The sequence below is a fragment of the Megascapheus bottae genome, chromosome 1, assembly GCF_031878675.1.
Source record: "Megascapheus bottae isolate mThoBot1 chromosome 1, mThoBot2.hap1, whole genome shotgun sequence".
NCBI lineage: Eukaryota > Metazoa > Chordata > Mammalia > Rodentia > Geomyidae > Megascapheus > Megascapheus bottae.
Genome location: NC_143509.1, coordinates 74,902,625 through 74,925,440, shown reverse-complemented (window position 1 = coordinate 74,925,440; position 22,816 = coordinate 74,902,625). Strand labels below are relative to the sequence as shown.

The 22,816-nt window shown below is 38.1% G+C and overlaps 2 protein-coding genes across 3 annotated transcripts in view; one reads left to right on the top strand and one right to left on the bottom strand.

Moving 5' to 3' along the window:
• Window positions 1-11,484: 11,484 nt before the first annotated feature.
• Window positions 11,485-22,816, bottom strand: part of Cpox (coproporphyrinogen oxidase) — a 12,897-nt gene continuing 1,565 nt past the window's right edge. Inside the window, exons 2-7 of the mRNA XM_090347486.1 lie at window positions 21,816-21,959; window positions 21,098-21,208; window positions 19,829-19,970; window positions 18,428-18,646; window positions 13,684-13,788; window positions 11,485-12,901 (exon numbers count right to left, since the gene is read on the bottom strand). Of these exons, the coding sequence (XP_090203612.1) occupies window positions 12,814-12,901; window positions 13,684-13,788; window positions 18,428-18,646; window positions 19,829-19,970; window positions 21,098-21,208; window positions 21,816-21,959 (809 nt within the window). The 3' untranslated portion in view covers window positions 11,485-12,813. The remainder of the gene's footprint in view (window positions 12,902-13,683; window positions 13,789-18,427; window positions 18,647-19,828; window positions 19,971-21,097; window positions 21,209-21,815; window positions 21,960-22,816) is intronic.
• LOC150069452 (uncharacterized) overlaps window positions 18,564-22,816 on the top strand; it is a 26,741-nt gene continuing 22,488 nt past the window's right edge. The window contains exons 1-2 of one of the 2 annotated variants that reach the window (XR_016538022.1): window positions 18,564-18,653; window positions 19,850-20,890. The gene's annotated coding sequence lies outside the window, so the exon portion shown is untranslated. Of the gene's footprint in view, window positions 18,654-19,849; window positions 20,891-22,816 lie in introns of those variants that run through there. The other variant, XM_090347499.1, reaches the window with a different exon arrangement.

Sequence of the window (22,816 nt, the reverse complement as noted above, 5' to 3'; positions counted from 1 at the left end):
GTGGCAGGAGTCTTGACACACCAACACATCTTCAAGGGTACCCAGTCCATCTCCCTGTTTTCTCAGAGTTAACTAATTACATGCTCAGTTTCTAATGTATGAAGTATCTCAGCCTTAGTTGTAATGCCTTCTGTGCAGCTTTCACTGATTTATTAAGTCACCTTTAGGAGATTTCAGAACTCTTCCCATACTTGTTTCATTTACTTCTCACAGCCATTTCTGCAGTTACACATAACTCACTGCATTTTATGGATGAGTTAGCTTGAGAGAAACGTTTGTGTGATGTCCCATGGATTATGGTTCAAGACCTGGACTCAAATCATAAGAAAATACTATAAAGCTATCATGAAAATGTCATTATGCATTTAAGAGTTCTCTAGCAGCTAATAGCTGAGGAAGAGGGAGATAATAAGTACTTATAATTGAATATCTCCTGATAAAGTGTTCTTCATGGTGTTATTTGTCTAATTTTTCATGTTTGTTTTCCTTCTGGAAGGCAAAACAAAATACACCTTAAAACTTTAGAAGTGTCTTTTCCCCCCTTTTCTTTGTAAGCCTCAGAACTGTCAGGTAGAGCATCTGATGCGGTCCTGCTGCAGTCCTGTCTTTGGCTGGTGTTCCCTGCTCTTCCAGGGAGCAAGACATGGAGTGAGGATCAAGCTTTTCTCAGAGTAAACACATGCTGGACATTGCAGTCCTGGGAACGTTTCTTCAGGGATGTCCTATGACCCCTACACTCTTACATCACTGAAAGAAAGCGTGCAAGCCTCAGGCTTGCTACTGCATTCCTCACTAGCACCTAGAAAATGTGGCCTGCACACTGGACTCAAGTACGTAATCAGCCATTCATTATTCTAGATGTTTATGTGAGTGTGTTTTTGGAAGGCAAAGATATACATATATTTTTAATATATATATATGTATATATATAAGCTTTGAGGAAAGCTGCTTTCCTTCCATAATGTGAGTGAACATCCTCCAATCAATGGAAATTCTAAGCTGAATAAAAGACTGACCTTCCCCAAGCAAGAGGAACTTCTGTGAATACATGAAAACTACAGATTCTGGACTTGTTAGCCTCCACATTCCCATGAACCAATTACTTCAAATAAAGCTCTATATAGGCATAGTCATCCTATTGCATCTATTTCTCTGGAAAACCCTAGCACAAGTATATCTCACATCAGGTTACAAAGGGAGAGAAGCTAAGTAACACAGAACAGGGACATAGGACCAAAACTGGAAACTCAAGCATTTGGATACTGACCTTCATTTGGTTTCACCTTAATTTCACCTTATTAATTTCATTTTGCTAACTCATTTTACTTAAAAAAATGTTTTGTCAGCTCTGGGGCTTGAACTCAAACCCTGAGCACTATCCTTGGACACTTTTTGCTCAAGGCTAGCGCTCTGCCACTTGAGCCACAACACCATTTCCAGCTTTTTCTGGGTATGTGGTATCAAGGAATTGAACCTAGAGCTTCGTGTATGCTAGGCAAACACTCTACCACTAGGCCACACTCCAGGCCCTTATCTTACTTTTAACAGGACCAATAACATTATATTTTATGCTCTAGGACTTAATGTTTAAATAAATAGATTCTGATCAAATGAAACAATGACAAAGTTACATATAAGAAAGGGGAATATAAATGACTAGAAGCTAAGAAGGAAAGTGATGTTGACAGAAGTTCAAGTATGTAAGGGAAAGTATTATAATAAAACAGAAACTATTGAGATCTGTCTATGGCATAAAGCATCAAACCACAGTGGCTTAAGCAAAACCCAAAGTTTATTCATTTAAAAAAGATGAATTACAAAAAAAGAAAAAATGGGTTTGAGTTACTGTGCCTACCTAAATTGAACAACCATTATATAACTAAAATATTCTTCATGGGGAAAAGACTAAAGTGTCCAAGAAAGAAGAAATAGAAATTATGAAAACAGTGAGCTGTTACTTCATACATACTACTCCTAAAATGGTTTCCGAACTAATGAAAACTCAGTTACAAATTTCTGTTTATCAGTAAACATTCATGACAAGTCTGACACTGTCATTAAATGCTAAAGTCTTGAGGAACAAGTACTGGTAAACTCAAGAAGGTCACAGCATAATGCTTCAGAATGGAAGGACTCCACCCAACCTACCCACAGGAGATCCTGATCCTGACCAAGGTGGAAAACAAACCATTTAATACTGTTTAGAGGAAGCCAAAAGATTTTAGGAGGAAGCAATGCTCTTGTGACACATTTCCCTAAACAGAAGGTATCTTTCAATCTCTTTTGTGCATCTGGGTTTTATCTCACACCAATAGGTGTGAAAGTTCAAGAAGTGGTCCAGATGTTTTTTGTTTCATTTTTTTTTCTAGGTCTCCAGTTTTGTTCATTTCTTCTTTAACTTCCTCTGGTTTATTTGGTGGGGATGAGGCAGACTAGAGAAGGTTTGGTTAGGAGGTTGTTAAATGGGTTACATTCCTTTCATTTCCCTGTTCTGATTGTCAAGAGGTTTGTTAAACTATTGATAGCAGTTCCCTTCAAACTGTCACTAAGATAGGTTTTGAAGAAAACAGACAATAAAGCTATAAAAATTAAGCCTTTCCAAGTTTTTTCCTTTGCAAATACAAATAGGCACAGGTTGCTCTAGAATTCATGAGGCTTTTCAATGTCTAAGCCAGAGAGCAGTGGTCAAGTTGTTCCATGGTAATGGATTTAGAAGGAACTCTAAAATCTAGGGCAAACATTTCAAAAGGTTTTACATCTTTAACATTACCCAGCACAGCCTATTGAAATAAGTTCTTTTTGTTTTGTCTTTTTGTTTATTTTTTTGTTTTGTTTTGCCAGTCCTGGAGCTTGAACTCAGGGCCTGAGCACTGTCCTTGGACTTTCTCAAGGTTAGAGGTCTGCACTTAAGCCACAGCACCACTTCCACTTTCTATGTATGTGGTACTGAGGAATCGAACCTTGGTCTTGGTGCATCCTAGGCAAGCACTCTACCACAAGGCCAAACTCCCGGCCTCTGAAATAATTTGTTATACAAGCTGTGTTCAAAAACTGAAATTTAATTGTATTTGGCAAGCAATAATTATTATTTATTATTTTTTTTGTGGGTCCTGGGGCTTGAACTCAGCCTGGGCACTGTCCTTGAGTTCTTCAGCTCAAGGCTACTGCCCTACCCCTTGAACCAAGTCCCGCTTCCCGTTTTCTAGTTTTCTAGAGTTAATTGGAGATAAAAGTCCCAGGTCCTTTTGTGCCCAGGCTGGCTTTGAATCATAATCCTTAGACCTCAACCTCCAGAGTAGCTAGGATTACAAGCGTGAGCCACCCTGCCCACGACTGGCATGTAAGCAATAATTTTTACTTAATGTGTTTGTAGGCAGCCAAGGAGCCACACTGAGTTCTAAAATCTTTCAGAACTCTTAAAAGTTCTTAAGTGCAGGGTGTTGGTGGCTCACTCCTGTAATCCTACCTACTCTGAGATGTGAGGATAGCAGTTAAAAGCTAGTCCAGACACTAGGGCACTAATGTCTGTAAGAATCATCTCCAATTAACCACCAGAAGTGGTGCTGTGGCTCCAGGGGTAAGGTGGCAGCCTTGAGCTGAAGAGCTCAGTGGCAAGCCTAGATCCAAAACTGAAGCCCTAAGACCACCAAAAAAAAAAAAAAAAAAAAAAAAGTTCTTTGAGCACAACTTACTTCTTAAAGTTAAAACTAGTTTTAAAAAAATGCATACTTAATTGATATAGTGAGGTGAAAACAGGAAGAAGGTTTTCAACACACTGATAATGTTAATCTTGATAAAAATAAATTAATACAAGAAGATAGCAAGTTCTCTCTGGGAAAACATGCTTCTACAAGGGAAATGTATTCATGATTATAGGGATGGTTTGACGACTTAAAAATTCATGACCTTAGCTGGGAGTTTGGCCTAGTGGTAGATTGCTTGCTTAACATGCAGGAAGACTCAGGTTCCCTTCCTCTGTATCATATCATAGAAAAAAGCCAGAAGTGGTGCTGAGACTCAAATAGTAGAGCTCTAGCCCTGAGAAAGCCCAAGGACAGTGCTCAGGCCCTGAGCTCAAGCCCAGGATTGGCCAAAAAAAAATCATGACCTTTAATTTTTATATTTTTTGTTAACAAAATAAATGTAGTCAGTTAAAAAAAAACCAAATAGTAGTATTGCCTTACAGTGAAAACCAATACTTTCCTCATCACACCCTTGACCTATTGTCCAAAAACAATCACTTTTAAATCTTTCAGACTTACTTTTATTTACCACCATTTTTCCATATATTTTTATTTTAATTAATAGAAGGGTTACATTATATTCACCAGATAGAAGGTGCATTAATTCATACACATTGATATCCTTGCTCATATCTTGGTCCCCATTTCCCTCCCCCCTCCCCCACCCCTCATCTTGTTTTCCCCCCTTCCCTATCCAATTTCAAATAACCAAATACAAATATATCCAATATATCAGATAACAAAGTGAGATACTGTAGCAATATGAGATAACCAAGGGACAGCAAAAGAGATGAGAGTTAACATAGTACATTAACGACAACTTACCACCATTTTTTAATCTTAAACTTAATCTCATATCTGACCTCTAAATATAAGTTTAAGTCTTTTTGTTTATTTTTCTCTTATATTTGGAGATTTCCTGGAAATGTCTGGTGACTTTTACCGTAATTTTATTATGAGTCTAATTTAGTTTGAAATCAAATCTGAGGCTACTGAAATCATAAAAGGGCTTTCTTATCTTTCCTCCCTGAAGTAGCCTGAACTCTTTAGGGTATAAATACCTTACAATGAATATTCCAGTTTGCATGAATATCCTTTGAGAGTCACTGTCATTCTCAGAAAAAAAATGTACACATTTTCTTGTGATATTGGACACCTTGCTAGTTCAGGAGCTCTAGAGAAGCTGAATTAAAAAAAATATGTCTAGGTCATTCAACATTATTGCAGCTATAGACAATGCCATTTTCATACTCTCCCACCAAAAATGGAGACAGGAAACATAATGAAGATATATCACAAGATGTAAGCAGTATAGTCAAATCAAGTATAATTGACCATAGAGGATTTCTCCAAAATCAAAGTTCAAGGAAATACAGGTTTCAAAAAGTTCTCACAACCCTCCTTTCCTGCTCCATACTCCTTTTATGTCTTCTTGTTCACCTCTATTTTCCTCCTCCTCATTTCCCCTCTCCTTTACTTCGGCTTTCCCTTCCCCCTCCATATACATATATGGGCTAACTGGTTTTGGAGCAAACTTGCTCCACCTACTGGTAATTTCAAGATGTCATTTTTTTTTTCAAGATGTCATGTTTAACCACCTATGAAAACCTGGAGACATTCTCTGACACGTCAATGGAAATAAAGTTATTATGTCAATTTTAATGCTTAAGACCTTGGTAATTAGTAGACTAAGGTCATTTTGAAAACATGAACTTAATCCATACTTAAACCTATAAACATAGTGTATACACAAATTAACACCTTCACATTTACCAAAAAGTTCTAAACCATTTTACAATCACACCCAACGTTTCCCTTTCAATGTCATTGTTCCTTAATTCCATTTGTTTGGGCTTCTACTTGTCCTCTTCCTCTGGCACCTGGTCCTGAACTCATTTCTCTATTCCCAATTTTGTCTGCACACTCTTTTCTTATTATACTGTATGTCATATACAGCCCAATAAGATCTGCCTTACAGTGATTTTTAATCATCTTTAAAGAAATAATAAGTAGGTTTATAATTTTTAGGTTAATTTTTCATCATTCATTTCAAGCTCCTCAAAACCACTCCTTCAAATAAACAACCTTAACACCTCAAAGATTTTGGGTCAGAAATTCTGATGGGGTGAAAGATGGCATACCCACAGTGTCAGCTGAGAAAGACTAGCCTTTGCTGTCCAAAAGGGAGACATCACATCTCCCACACTGCTGAAGTGAGAAGGGACAACTGGGGAGAGAGGTAAGGAGGTAACACAGAACCTGTTCCTCAAAAGAAGTGTTACTTTAAGTATGACCTTCTTGTTGAATAAAATAAAGTACACAAATGAAAGAATAAAAACTATCAGAAGCTAATTTGTATTATTATAGATATTAACATGCTGTTTGAGGTAATTTACTAGTTATTTTGAACAGTTAAATAACTTGTTTGAACTTACATTTTCATTTCTTTTCTCTTTTTTTTTTTTCAGCCTTGGGACTTGAATTCAGGACCTGGACACTGGCCTTGGGCACTTTTAGATCAAGGCTAACACTTGGCCACTTGAGCCACAGTGCCATTTTTGGCTTTTTCTGTGTATATGTTTCTGGGGAATTGAACCAAGGCTTCATTCATGCTAGGTGAGCACGCTACCACTAAGCTATGCTTCCAGCCCCCCCCCCCTTTTTTTAAATAGTTATAGAGCTTGAATTCTGGGCCTGGGTGCTGTCCTTGAGCCTCTTTTGCTCAAAGTTAGCACTCTACCACTTGAGCCATAGTACCACTTCTGGCTTTTTTGTTTTGTTTTGTTTTGGGTAGTTTAATGGAGTTAAGAGGCTCACAGACTTTTCTTCCCAGGCAGGCTGTTTTAGAACCATAATCCTCAGATCTTAGCCTCCTGAGTAGTTAGAATTATCAGCCAGTGCCTGGCTTAAGACCTAACTTTATATTCACAGTGGGAGGATGGCAAGCACTAAGCATAGAAAACATTCTAAAATCTATCCAACTAAAAGCCAGAAGCAATCTTGACCAGACCTGAGCACTGATAACTCTCCATGAAGATTAGTTTCTTAAGACTTTATTCCTGTCCTATCCAAAATCAGAGACATTCAACCACACAACCTGTGAAGTTTAGTGTGACATTTCATCATCACACGAGCACATTCAACCTTGAGTAATGATGTTGCAACTCTAAATGCTCACAAAGTCCATTTGTTTTAACTCCTTGAAACCCTGGTAGGTTAGATTATGCTACATTTTATGCTCAAACATATTTTTAGATGGGAAAGTGAAGTAGCAGATGAAGGATAGTCTAAAATACTGGTTAAATAAGTTAAACTTCAAGAATGGAACCAGGCACATTGTTGGACAGATGGAATGCAGTTTACCTTGTTCTGCTTGTACTTCTCAGTGTACACCTGGTTTAAAACTACCTGTAGAAACAGGTCTGTGGTTTTATGTCGTACAACATATGACTTAGTTTCACACAATAACAAAAAGGGATTAGTCAAACCATTTGTAAATATCTAATCATCACTAACTCAAATGTGCTCATTAAAGCTTATTATGAAATTATGATTTAATGTACTTCCTTTGAGACCTAAACAAAAATATGCAATTTCAAATTATATCATACAACAATATATCTTCAAAAATGTTTTAAATGAGATCTTATACTAGGAATTTATGCTTTTACAGATTAGGGATAAGTTATACAGATAAACAAATACAAAGCTTGACACTACTGTATACTGCAAAAGAGGTTTGGAAAGCAAAAGGTAACAAGTTATTCATAAGGAATTTCATATAATAGGCATAAATATTTTATACAGTGGAGTGTACACTGAATGATTATATGGATACAGTTGATGAGAGGGTTATGAAAAAGAAAATCATGTACGGCAATTTGTTTTGAAGGAATTTCTTGGACATTTGAACAGGGCAAGGAAGATATTCCAAACAGAGACAGCACTACTCTGAGGAAAGACCAGTAGGAACATAATGCAAACGATGTTCACAAAAATAGTCTGGGACTGGGTCAGGAGTGTGGCCTACTGGTAGAGTGCTTGCCTAGCATGCACGAAGACCTGGGTTTGATTCCTTGGTACCACATACACAGGGGGAAAAAAAAAATCCAGAAGTGGTGCTGAAGCTCAAGTGCTAGAGCTCTAGCCTTGAGAAAGTCCAAGGACAGTGCTCAGGCCCTGAGCATTTTTTGCCCAGGACTGGCAAAAAATAAATAAATAAATAAATAGACTGGGACTGACAAGAGTATAAAAAACATAAAAGTAAGACATGAAAGAAAAGGCACCAAACAGTGGACTATTTTGAATGCAGTCTGGTTTCAGAATCTTTTTTTGTAGAACTACATTGAATATTCAGGAAAGGTAGTAGGATTGGAGGAAATAATTCTCAGAGGAAAGAATAGAGTTCAGAGTGACCAAAGGTACCTAGACTATTCCCAACCTCAGGTAAAAAAGAATGCAAGACCCCAACACTGGACAAATCAGGATATTTCCAACTGGGACTCAATGGAAATTTATTAGAGCAATAAAAAAGAAGAGTAAAATTCATTTTGTAGTTCAAGTGTAAAAGGCTAAGCTGGAGGTTTTGAGCATGACAGCTCATCCTGGTGAGAGTTAACACCTCATTCTTCGCCCTTTGAATCTCAAACAGGTGTCACTGACTGGGTGTGGACTGTGGAGAAGTAATAGGACATAACCTGAGAGGCTCCATTAGGAAACAATCACGCTGCCTAGGCCTCATTCTGTGGAAGGTGTCCAAGTGACCCCCCTCCCCCAGCCCAAGTGGGCCTAGCTTCTCAGTTGCCTTCTTAACTTAGACCCAGACATGAGAATTAAAAAATGTATAGACAATACCTGTCTTGACAAAGTTCAACAACAAAAGTCACACAGAAGAAGAAGCCCTAAAGGAATACATCATTTGGCTTTTAGATCTGGTATTCTTTGAGCATGTAGAAATACTTATCTTTTTTTTTTCATTGTCGAGGTAATGTATAGAGGGGTTATAGTTACATTCATCAGGTAGTAGGTACATTACTTCTCACACATTGATACCACTTCTCATGTTTTTGTCCCCATTTTCCTCCCCCATACCCTCCCAATCATCTTGTTTCCCCACTTCCCTTTCTTCTTCTTTTTTTTTTTTTTTTTTTTTTTTTGCCAGTCCTGGGCTTCAGCTCAGGGCCTGAGCACTGTCCTTGGACTTTCTCAAGGCTAGAGCTCTACCACTTGAGCCTCAGCACCACTTCCAGCTTTTTTCTATGTATGTGGTACCGAGGAATCGAACCCGGGTCTTCATGCATGCTAGGCAAGCACTTTAACTACTCGGCCAAACTCCCGGCCATTTCCCTTTCTTATTTCAAATAAACAAATAAACGTATATATATAATGTATCAGGTAACAAGGTCAGATACAGTAACAATATGAGATTAACTGAAGGGCAACAAAAGAGAAAAAAATAACATAGTACATTAAAAACATTGTTATTGTTAAGTAATGCACCTACTTCCTGACAAATTAACTGTAACCCCTCTATACATTACCCCACAATAAAAAAAAAAAAACTGAAAAAAAAAAGAGAAAGAAATACTTATCTTGAACCCTCAGTCATGGGTCTGCTGTCAAAGGTTCATACAAGGGTGTTTTGGCCCTCTATGCCATGGTAGTGAGATTACCTCTCTCCTTCTATATAACCACTAATACAAGATAATAGGAAGCAGGGGCACAGGCCATTTCCAGCAGCACTTTTTTTTTTTCTGCCAGTCCTGAGGCTTATACTCAGGGCCTGACCATTGTCTTTGGGCTTTCTCAAGGCTAGAACTCTACCACTTGAGCAACAGCTCCACTTCTGGCTTTTTTCTATGTATGTGGTACTGAGGAATCAAACCCAGGTCTTCGTGCATGCTAGGCAAGCACTCTACCACTAGCCAAACTCCTACCCTCTATAGCTGCAGTTTGATCTTGAAATAAACTCGAAATAGACATTAATAAGAATTTGAAACTCATTTAGGAGTACAATTATGTATTCTCCAACAGCAATTGTTATATTTTTTCCTGAGATTTAGCCTTAGCCATAATACAAATTCTTAGTCATCAATGAATATGAAACAGTTGTGCAGACAAATCTGAATAGTCGTCAACACAACTAAATAGGCCAAATCTGATTTTTAATTTTTTAAATATATGTTCATTGAACATTTTTTTCTTATATACCCGCTTTCTCCAAAATCAGCTTTAGTGAAATGTTATTCATGTATACAAAAAAATGGTATGATCTCAAGTGCTGAGTTGAATCATTTTGATAGTAGTGACACCCTCGGTGAGAGAAAATAGACAATAAAACCCTCTTCTCCAGCCTTTGGCTAAGGTGTTTTCATTTTCCTAAGTGTTCCCAAGTAGTCATCATACAGCAAGTGCTTTCATGTCTAATTTCTTTCTCTTTACATAATGTTTTTGGTGTTCATACACATTCCTTTACTCCTTTAAATGAGTTAAGGAATGTTTAACTGTATGCACTAAATTGCATTTTCCTATTCACCAGCTGGTAGCCATTTGGGTTGTTTCTAACTTTTGGCTACTGTGAGTAAAACTGCCTTGAAAACTATATTTCTCTTAAGATAAAATAGCTGAGATAAATGCCACGTTTTCTCTGATATGTGGAAATTAGAACTAAAAGACATATGATATGATAGCTTATACAGGATTCTAAATATTCACACAGAATAAGACTAAAAGAGGATATCCTTATGAGAGAAAAAGGTTCTGATTACGTCCTCCAAGTATGGAAATGAGATTTCTCTTTTTAATTTTTATTTTTTGATGATTCTGTTTTCTTTTATGTATGGTATTTTCAAGTGCATGTCTTTGGGAGGGGGTACAGAATTTGGGGAAAAAAGGATTAAAAAAACGCAGTAGTGGAGCACACTGCACATTGATGAATGTGAAGTATTCAACTCATGGGTGGAGATGGGTGGGAAGGACTGGGAAAGAATGAAGGAGCAGAAGACACTGCACATAGGAAATGTACTCATTACATAACTCATGTAATCCTTTTGTAGATCACATTTATAATAATAAATTACCTTTTAAAAAATATCTAAGAATGAGGAATTATAGTTTTAGTACTAAGAAATATTTGTGTCTGTTGGGAACCTCTGGCTCACGCCTACAATCCTAGCAATTCAGGAGGCTGAGATCTGAGGATCGCAGTTCAAAGCCAGCCCGGGCATGGAAAATCCATGAGACTTTTATCTCCAATTAACAACCAGAAAACTGGAAGTGGTGTTGTGGCTCAAGTGGTAGAGCACGAGTCTTGAGCTGAAGAGCTCTGGGGCAGTGTCCAGGCCCAAAGTTCAAGCCCCACGATGGACAAAAAGAAAAAAAAGGGAAAGAGAAAAAAGAAACATTTGTATCTTTCTATCTTAATTATCCCAATAAATAAAACTATTTTTTTAAGGCCTTTTTATTTTTTTTTTATTTTATTTTTTTATTTTTTTTTTTTTTGCCCCCTTCTCTCTCTCTTTCTGGCCCCGCTCGCTCCGGCCCCGCTCGCTCCGGCCACCACTCGGTTGGGCTCTGCTTGCTTGCTTTCGCTCTCTGTCGCTTGTTGCAGTCTCCTCTCTGCCACTTCCGGCTTGGTTGTGTATGTGGGATACCGAGGAATCGAACCCGGGTCTTTGTGCATGCTAGGCAAGCACTTTAACCGCTAGGCCAAACTCCCGGGCCCATAAAACTATTTCTTAGATATTAGTTCATAATAAAGTTTATTAGTGGATGTGTTGCAAGACAGTTGGAGAATTCATACATTTTCTAGTCCACAAGAGCCACACATACATAATCCATACATTTAATGTACTCAAGAATAGTACTCAATATTTATGAGACATTTCTTTATAAACTTCAACGTTTTATTAATTAAAAAATACATCCATGTAACTATATGAACAAAAAGATCATGCATTAGGAATTTTCCTATGAATTTTCTCTTAGAACAAACAATTGCATATTCTAATTTGAAAATTTTAGTTTACTTTTTTAAAAAAAGCATAAAAATGCCTATATGTCACACTAGCTAACATTTGCTTTAAAGAAGGAAAACATTTCTCATTTCATCTTCCTAATGAAAAATATTTCCTAAAGTCTAAAGTCACATACCACAATTATTATTAGTCCAGACTTCCAGTGTAAAAGGTCTGCAATAAAAAATTTATCAGAATCCAGGGATATAAGCTTTTGCCTTGAAAGAGTAGAAAAACCTCAACATTAACAAACTATGTTGTCACTACAGAATCAAAAGTACACTTTAGATGTCTCCTACATATAGTAATGCCATGTTAGTGCTGAGATCTATGGGTAGTCACTGAATTGTAACACATACAGATGAAAAATGTTTCAAGTCTATCTAAATGGCTATCATGATGAAAAAAACACTTTATAAAATACTATGAACTGCAGTGAAAGATATATGAAAATTACATCAAAGGGACTTCAGAAATGACAAGAGTAAACTTTTACCTTTAAGATGCATTCTGAAATTACCAAGAAGTCTGAACATAGTCACTGAATTAAGGAAGGAAAATTGTACCCTACGACAGAACTCTACAGCTAAAACAAAGACTTTACCTTTCCTTGGTACATGTTATAATAGTTTGTATTCCCTTATGATCATACCTGGAAGCTCAATGTAATACTTGATAAACTAGCCATATAAGATAATTCCAGGGCTGGGATGTAGCTCAGTGGCAAAGTGCCTGCCTAGCAAGTACAATGTCCTGGATTCAATCCTACTACCAAAAATGAAAAGTCAGAAAACAAAACAAAACAAAAAGATAATTCCAAAAGTCCAAACATGTTGCATGAGTTTTCTGCCAATGGACTCTGGTCACTTGCCATCTTCCCTCTTACCACCCCTCACTGACAGGAGACATTATACAACCTGCAGCATGGAGAGGGCTGGCATACTAAGGCACAAGGAACTAACTAGTTAACGGCCACATAGTGGCAACAGTGCCAGCCAGGGAGGGGGACACATACCTGGGCCCCCCCAAACCCCAGCACAGCTGCTCGGCCTGCATCAATGCACCCAGTCCTTCGGATGGCGCAGAACTTCCAGAATTTCAGCTTCCTTGGAATTGGCTGAGGGTGAATGCATGTATTCCCACCTATACATGTCCAAAACAGAAACCAGTAATGTAATAATATAAAAGACATATAACTCTTAAACGAACAAACAAAAAAACCCTAAGAAAGTGTCTTACCTGTTTGTCTCCATTATGCTAAATAGACTTTGAACTCACCAGACTTTAAAAAAAATATTTGTGGTAAGTAGATTTCTTAGCTTATACCTGTAATCCTAGCTACTGAGAAAAGTCCACAAGATACCATTTCAAATTGACCAGCAAAAGGAGAGCCTAGAGGTATGGCTCAACTGGTAGAGGACCAGCCATGAGCAAGCAAGCCAAGCCAGAGCATGAGGCTCCAAGTTCAAACCCTAGCATTAGGTATCACAAAAAACAAGGGGTGGGAGGAAGGGGTTATAAAGGAAAAATAAGATTTCAAGGCCCCTCTATAGTTCTTGGGACTGATATTAATGCCACAGAGCTGAAATATCTTGCTACAACCATAGGTTTCATAAAATGTAGAATTTCAAATTATCCCTGGGTAGAAATAGCTTAATTTTTATGCACAGCTTTTCCCAGAAGATTAAAAAAAGAATGGTTGGGATGGTCAGTCTTGCCCCATTCAAACAACATTCCCCGTATCACTGTGTACTGATTCACATTTCACCTGTCACTGCTTATAAGACTCAATTCTTTTTTCTTAATTACCTGAAATGATTCTCCTATAAAATTAGGAAAGTGAAAATCCAGGAGTCTTAGGGCAGACAGTGGCAGTGTTAACGTGGACATTTTGCTATAGGGAAGTGTGATGAGTTTCTTCTTACCGGGCAGTTAGAGGCAAAGACATCAAGATGCTTTCAATCCTGGATCCCGGAGTGAAGAGACCAAATTTCGTACCTCGATCGTACACCAGATTAAATTCTACATACCTAACAGAGGGATATCACACAACATTAAAGGTTGCTAAGTAAAATCTTTCTGTAATCCGTTATGATTACTTGAAGGACTTTCTCCCCCACTTCCCGCTAGTTGGCACTGCCACCCAGAACACCAGTTTTTTCCAACTGGACAGCATAAATAAAGGGGATTCTATTGGTCGAACAATTGCATACAGATTCTGCCCTAACACAGGTTTCAAAACAATGTTGTGTTTTTTTCTGTAAATAAACAGAATGAGCACAAAATTGGAACATTCAGGCATAAAAACAATTAAGAAAAAGAAATGTATCCTTTCTCAGGATGGCTCCTTTGGGTTCTTCCCAGAGATTCAATGTTGCAGAATTCATTTCACTACAACACAGCATATAATATTAAGATAGCATAAAGGTGGGTACTGGTGGCTCATATCTATAATCATAGCTACTCAGGAGGATGTGATCTGAGGATTATGATATAAGCCAGCCCAGGCAGGGAAGTGAGAGACTCTTATCTCCAATAAACTACCAAAAAGCATAAGCAGGAGAGCACTAGCCTTAAGCCAAAGAAGCTCAAGGATAGCACTTAGGCCTTGAGTTCAAGTTCCAGGATCAAAAAAAAAGGTGGTGCAGAATTTCTGTAATAAAAGGTCATATATAGCTGCCAAGAATCTGTTAGTAATGATTACTATATCCTAGATATTCTCTTTTCTCAAGTAGCTAATACCATTAATAAATAGTATATAATTCATTTATCCTACAAAGTCATAGGAATCACAATAAAAGATACTCTGGCAAAAAAAAAAAGAAAAGAAAAGATAGGAAAAGAAAACATTTGGCACGAACTAAAATTTGGCTCACATTTTCTATTAACTGTCAAAAAAGCAAATCTAAACTTCATCTAGCTCAAAAATCTCTTCTACTCCCCAAAATAATTTGGAACAGTGTACAGGTGTGAAAAGTTGAGTAAATATCCCCCTTTCAGGCCATTTGCCAAAACATTTAGAAACCACTTTGGGTTTTTAACTTGTTACATAGTTTCTTTCATCTTACTATTTTTAAACCCATTCATACCAAAATATTCTCTATAATCCCAAAGTACTTCAATTTTTATGTGGGTATAAGTTTCTTTTATTTTCTTTGACACAGGATTTCACTAGACAGCTCAGGTTGGCCTAGAACTCTCCCTTCTCCCACCTCCAACTTTTGGGTGCGGGGTTCAGAGATGCATGCTACTACACATGGCTCAGAGTACTTCAATTTTTTTAAAGGCACAATTTTAAGTGAAAATGTGTCAAAGAACCAGTAAAAATTTAAGTAACTGTAATGAATTCCTTCCTGGTCTCACCATTTATTTAGCACTAATTAGCATTTATGTGCTAGTGACTATACTTCCTGGTGTCTGTCCAAAAGATAGTTTAAATATTTTTTTTTGTTTTTCGGTCGTTCATAGGGCTTGAACTCTGGGCCTAGCTAGGTGCTGTCCCTGAGCTCTTCAACTCAACGCTATCAAGCCACAGTGCCACTTTGGGTTTTCTGGTAGTTAACTGGAGATAACAGTCTCTCAGACTTTGGTGCCCAGGAGGGCTTTGAACCTTGATCCTAAGATCTCAGCCTCCTGAGTAGCTGCAGGCATGAGTCACATAAAAAATTTTAACTTCTACCTAAAACCACATAAAAGAATTTCATCTCTCAGTCACCTTTCTTCATTTGCTATTACCTTTCTGAAATACAATTTGTAGGAATGATTGTGGTTCTCTCCTTTGCATACGTTTATCTGGAGACCTGCCTCATAAGGAGCTCGCGAAATGCATTTCTTGATTGACTTCCTTTCCTTTTTGAGTGCATTATGCCTCTTTTGCTACATCAACTCCCCTAATACCCTTGAGATTGGATTTGGAGATGATCTTTCTGAGTTGAGTGCTGAGAACTCATGCCTATGGCTTGTGTTAGTAATCCTATTCTGGAAGCTGAGACCTGGAGGACTGTATTTCAAAGTTAGTCTGGGGGTGGGGTGGGGTGCAGAGGTGTGGGGGGGGAATCAATGAGATCCATCTCCAAAAGAACCAGAAAATGTTAGACTGAAGGGTAGCTTAGAAGTAGAACACTGGCTGTGAGCAAAGAGGTGAATGAGATGGTGAGGCCTTCAGTATTGGCAAAAAGATCTGATCTTTCTGGTCTTTCCTACAAATTTTTCCTCTCTGAGGTGCCTATAAATTATGGACATTCACAAACTTTTTCAATTTCACTAGTGTGAATCTTGCTTTCCCTTCTTCAAATACATAACATAAAACTTAATTCAAAACCTTTAGTTAATCCAACATCTTTAGATTCTGCTCTCCTAAGAAAAACAAAGGAGAAAAGTCTGGAGAGAGAATAGTAGTAACCAAAGTAACAGAGTAGGTAATGATGCCAAGAGACAGGGGGAGGGAGAAAGAGATTATTAAGTCAAAAGAGAACCAGAACCAGAACAATCACTGGGAGACTCAATTTTTGAAGGGCATGTGGGCAGCAACAGAACAGTCTATAGATGATACTGACATGGGGTTATGAATGTAGTATCAGAGAAAGTGCAATCTATGAATCTCTGCTCTGAGTGTGGGGTTACCTTTTGCCCTCTTACAGCCCAAAAATAAGAGCGGCAGAAAAAATTTTCTCAGGTCAGGCATGGTGGCTCGTGCCTGTAATCCTAGCTACTCAGGAGGCTGAGATAAGAGGATCAAGGTTCAAAGCCAGCCGGGGCACAAAAGGACCTGAGACTCTTATCTCCATTTAACCTCTAGAAAATGGGAAGTGGGGCTTTGCTTAAGGGTAAGGCCTTGAGCTGAAGAACTCAGAGATAACATCCAGTCCCAGGAGTAGGGCAGTAGCCTTGAGCTGAATGAAGAGCTCAAGCCCCATGACACGCTCCCCACACACAAAAACAAGACAACTTTCTCAGAAACAGTCACATGCTATGCCACAGAAAGTGAATCTAGCCCTTCACATATCTAACTGTTCCTATAATGGTGTGTACATAAAAGAACCCTCAGAATGATCTGCCATCAAATGACATAAAACAACAAAACAATCCTTTTTGTTACGTATGCCTAACAAGTTTCAAAAACTCTCCCTAATGAGTATTCATAAAATGTTCCTAGGTCACATATGAAATTAGAAGAACACTATAGTCTCTACAGAATTGTAAATCATCCTATTGGGTCTGCCTTTCCCAAGATGCCTGTGAGCATCTTTTTGACAAGTCTGCCATATCCATTTTTGTCATCAGGACAGTACTTAACCTGAGAGATCCATGATAAATGTAAAGAGAAAATGCTAGCAAAAGTATTTTTGAGAAATTATGGGTAAGGGCAGTAATGGCCCAAATCTTGAACTGTTTGAGAAAGTTCTAAAAAGAAAATTAAATTAATTTTGTTTTGCCACACAAATGGGGATCAGATAGCAAGGGTAATTATTCACAAGGCTATGTAATGTGCATTCTTTGACCTCTTCAGGGCAAAAGTTTACCTTCTTAGTGTCCAAAGCCTGAGAGAATGAACACTCATTAGAAAATCTAGTTTATAGTTCATAGGCTAGAAGTATCCATAGAGTTGGACCCGTAAAGTGGATTCTGAAGTTAACTCACAAGGATGCAATGGCTCAATATGACCTGCTTGTCTGCTTAAATGAGTTCACTAAGCTCAATGCACACAGCAGATGGCTACGATGCCCCAGGAAAAAAGCACAAACTCACTTCTACTACCATTGTGTGATGAAGACTATAAGCTTCGAAGTCAAGATGATCTGGTTTCACATCTGACATCTTTTATTCCCTGATATGGCATCTTGGATGAGTGGCTTACCTTTCTCAGTGCATTTTATCATTTATACCGACAATAACATAGCTATATCGCAGGTTTACAAAGAAAACCAGATATGAAATGCCTAACAGAAGGATTGTATATAATGGGCCTTAAACGAAGTAAACTCAGTACTAAATGTATGGTTTGGGTTTTGTTTGTTTGGTTGGCTGGTCATGGGGCTTGAACTCAGGGCCCGGACTCTATCCTTTAGCTTTTTCACTCAAGGATAGCACTTTATCATTTTAAGCCACAGTTCTACTTCTGGTTTGCTTGTGGTTAGTTGAAGAGTCTCATGGACTTTCTTGACTGGGCTGGCTTTGAATTATGATCCTTAGATCCCAAACTCCTGAGTAGCTAGGATTATAGATGTGAACCAAAAGCACCAAGTTTGAATGTAGTTTTTTAAATTATGTGTATTACAAACAACTTTCAGGAAATTTTTAAGATGAATGAAAATAAATAAACAAAAACATGAGTCCAAATTAACAAAGCAACAAAAAGAAAAGAACACATTAAATGATACCTAGATCTTGACAGAAGGCAGTAGGATGTTGCTAGGAAACTGAAAGAAATCAGCTGCACTACATTCAGCACATCCTTACTACTATGACTCTCTAATGTGGAGATAAATTTAGCACATTTGGCATTTTTAGATTATTTCACACGCTGTAACTAAAGTCATATTCATGGAGTTATGAAAAGAAATTGACGCATGAATTAGCATGACAATGACACAGGATCTGCACGTTATGATTACAGCTGCTCCACTTCCCCTGCTATGCAAGGCGACAGCTGAGTCTCCTGTCACTCACCGTCCTCTTCTGAGTTGCTGCCACAGCTTCTCCTGGGGGGTGAATGAATCATCACAGTGCTTTTTCACAAGAGGAATGTAAGAAGGAACCACAGCCTGGGCACAGCTCTGCACAAAGCGGAAAGCATCCTCCTTGGATGGAGAATCCAGATCATCGAAAAAGATCCCACCAATGCCTCTCCGCTCTCCACGATGAGCTATGAAGAAGTAATCATCACACCTGCAAGGTACAGTGGGGTTAATTCAGGGCCCACGGGCAAGAGAGGGGGTAGGAAACTCATTGTGGACAGCTGTTTAGTTCAGAGCACTCTCCTCAACTAATTCCAACAGAATATCCTTATATCTGATCCGACTGTAAAAAAATGAAACTAGGACATTGTCCAGGTCTTCTGTAGACATCATCAGTGTAAAAAAAAAAAACAAAAACGCTTACACTCTTTCCTACACAGCAACCAATTTAGCCTTAAAAAAGGACATGACACTTTACTAAAAAGAATAATAAAATTCAACATGAGGATTATATAATACAGGGAAGTTTCTGCTGTTTTTTCAGGAGGCAAGACCACTGCAATAGTTCTTGTAAAAATTTCATCAACTAGAGGGCTAGGAGTTTGATTTAGTGATAGAGTGCTTGCCTAGCAGTCACGAAGACCCAGGTTCAATTCCTCGGTACCAAATACATAGAAAAAAAGCCAGAGGAGATGCTGTGGCTCAAGTGGTAGAGTTCTAGCCTTGAGAAAGCCCAAGGACAGTACCCAGGTCCTGAGTTCAAAGTCCAGGACTGGCAAAAAAAAAAAAAAAATTCAGCAACTAGGATGAACATCTGAGATCTCCAGCCAATTCTTTATTTGCCAAAAGAACACCATAAAATCAGGCATTGGTGTCTCACATCTATAATCCTAGTTACTCATGCGGCTGAGATCTGAGGATTAGATCTTAAAGCCAGGGCAGGAAAGTCTGCGAGATTTTTATTTCTGCTTAATCACCAAGAAGGCAGAAGCAGATCTGTGGTATAATTGGTACAGTGCTACCCCTAAGCAAAAAACCTCATGTATTAAAAAAAAAAATCTCAGGTATACCCAGTGCTAGCTATGAGCCAGACAACCTCTGATCCTTAAACATGGATCACACTCAGTCTTTATTCTACAATTCTACATCATTTGCAACCAAAAAAATATAGATAGATAGATAGATAAACAGATAGATAGATATCCAGACATACATATTAGATATTATCTAAGTAAATAATTTGTTTTGAAAACTGGTATTACTTTTCTCTGGTGAGTAAAATAAAAAAGAATCCAACCTTCATAAGCTGAAGGTGTCTAGTGGCACTCTCAGGACACACAAAAAGAATGAGATATTCTTTTGGGGTCATGAGAAATGAAATACCTTTACCTACCATTTTTTAAATTTGGGGTAGAGATGTGGACCGTGCTGGTCACAGGCCTCCTTCAGAGTTCGGTGAAAATGGACAGCATCCTCTTGGTTCAAGTATGTTGGAGTGAGATCGCACCCACCACCAAACCACCACTGCTTGTTACCTGCAAAATCAAGACACTGGATTTAATGTGACCTTAAAATGCAGTACATGACTACCAGCATCAGCAAACTGAATTCTGAAGCTTAACTTACTAAGCATGAAACAAGCAGCAGTAAAAAAAAAAAGGACAAAAAAGCAAAAACAAACAAAAAACATAGAAATGGACTTAGCTTCTTAAGGCATAAAAATAGAAACAAAGTAGGAAATAAAAAACAGAGAGAAATGCCTATGTGGACAGCATACATCTGTAATCCTAGATACTCAGGTGGCTGAAATCTGAAGATGTCTGTTCAAAGCCAGCAGGAAAGACCATGAGATTCTTACTGCCAAAAAGCAATTAAAAAGCCAGGATGGCTCAAGTAATAGAGCACTTGTCTCGGAGTAAAAAAAAAGTAAAAAAGCTCAAAGACAGTGTCTAGGACTTGAGTTCAAATCCCAGGACAGGAAAACAAAGAAGTGAGAGGAAAAAGTCAAGAAAATGAGATGCTAGGCAATGGATGACAAAACTCCATAGTCCACACGATGGACCCAGGCAGGGAATTTCAATGCTGACAGGACTTTACAAGCAAATAAGGAGTTTAAATAGCAGCAAATTTCTGGCCCAGGAATGTGATTTAACAAAAGTTCCCCAGGAACTTTCGATGTTCCACTGTTTCCCCATCAAGGGTGAAAACACTTAACTGAGGGACCAGCTTGCCATGTGTGAATGCTACTTCACAGGTTTTTCTTTGGTCTATCTGTTTTACCTTTTGTCAATTCGGTTTTGGTTTGGTTGTTTCTGTACTTGGAGCTGGAAGTCAAATCCAGGGATTGTACACCATAAGCACATGTCTTTCAGACAGAATGAATTTATATTTGCAAAGATAACTCACATGCGTTGCAGCTTGATATCTGAATTTATTAAAACGTTATTTGGAAATATGAGGTGTCAAAATGGGACAATATCATTCTTATTTCCATTGCACCTGCCAAGGAATAAGCCTTCATACATCTCCTGAAAAGCCCCATTATGACTGTAATTCCTTTTTTTTAACCAAGTTCAGATGTCATACCTTTATCCTTGTTTCAAAATTCTGATTTGCACAATACATTCCACACCTGAGACGGTTCCAGGCCTGGGATGCTTACCATCAGCGTCTTCTACTTCGAAGTAGCGGTAGTTGAAGTGCATGGTGGGTGCATGAGGATTCTTGGGATGTATAACAGAGCTCACACCCATAGCACAAAAGGGCAGTTTACCTGTTGATAAAATACCAAGCGAGCTACATTCAATTACCTGGCTAGATGCCAATTAGCTCCTGTATGACTTCAGAATCTATTTCAAAAGCTGCTTTCTAATTTGTAGGTCAAAATATAATTTCTAGCTGGATACTGGTGGCTCTTGCCTGTAATCCTAGCTATTCAGAAGGCTGAGATCTGAGGATTGCAGTTCCAAGCCAGCATAGGTGGTAGAGTCTATGAGACTCTCATCTCCAATTAACCAGCTAAAAAACAAAGTGGGCTGTGTAACTCATGGTGGTAGAACACTAGTCTTTGACTCAAAGACCGACCGCACCCAAGCTCTGAATTCAAGCCCCATGACTGAGTATATGTATATAATATATAAATAATAATACATATTATTATACTTATACAATATGTAATTACATATAACATATTTTTATTAATATATAATTTATTGTGTAAGTATATACTGTTTATGTATATGGAATTTCTACAAAGAAACTTCAAACATAACCTGGCACATGCACTTAAGTGGCTTTTTCCAGAAACATTTATTTTATAAGTAAACATTGAGAAGGAGGAGGTTTTCAGAGACTGCTTAAACATCATTCATCTGACTTACCATCTTTAGTCTTCAGAAGTTTTCCTCTGCTTTTCATTTGCTTTGCGGCTTCCTCAGAAAGGTTTCCATGAACGACAGAGATGCTCACCCCAGCTTTTTCAAAAACACGTCCATCTTGAAGAACACAGCTGATGCCACCACCCCCTATTCACAGGAATGGAAGAGGAGAAGGAAGACACAATAAGAGTATAAAACACTGAAAAACAATAGATAGCAAAAGTCTTAAGGGATTCAGAATCACAAAGTTAATGGGACATACCTGAATTTTTCAGTATAAGAGCCTATCACCTCTTCTGTTTTTCTTAACACTGAGGTTACAGACCACAAAATCCCCTTTTCCTTGCAGGTTTATGTTTGGTTTGTTTTGTTTCTAAGAACTTTTAGGGGTGAATGGGAGATAAAATGATCCAGTACAACCCTGGTACATTCCAAGGCTGCAATGTGCCAGGATTGTACTAGAAAATAGAAAAAAAAAATAATAAGAGGTAAAATTCTATATCAAGATCTCACAGCTGGCAACAGAGAGAAAGCATTTATGGGAGCGCTATTCATATTTAGGACAATCATCTAAGCACAAGTCTTTCTCTGTATATGTGTATCTGTGTAAGTGTGTTTGTTCTCTCTCTCTCATTTGTACACCATTTTTTTTATTTGTTTGCCAGTGCTGGGGCTTGAACTCAGGGCCTGAGCATTACTCTTGAGGTTTCTTAAGGCGAGAGCTCTACACTTGAGCCACAGTACCACTTCTGGTTTTTTCTATTTATGTGGTACCAAGGAATCGAACCCGGATCTTTGTGCATGCTAGGCAAGCATTCTACCACTAGGCCAAACTCCCGGCATCACACCTTGTTTTATAGATGGAGAAACAGAGCCATAAAAAATGTTAGTTCTTCCAAAGAACTAATCTAGTACCTGAGGTATCTGGGACCAGGGTTCTTCACATGAAAACATTACAAGATGAAAAACGCTACAGAAAGCCGAGTGAATGACATTCAGGAGAA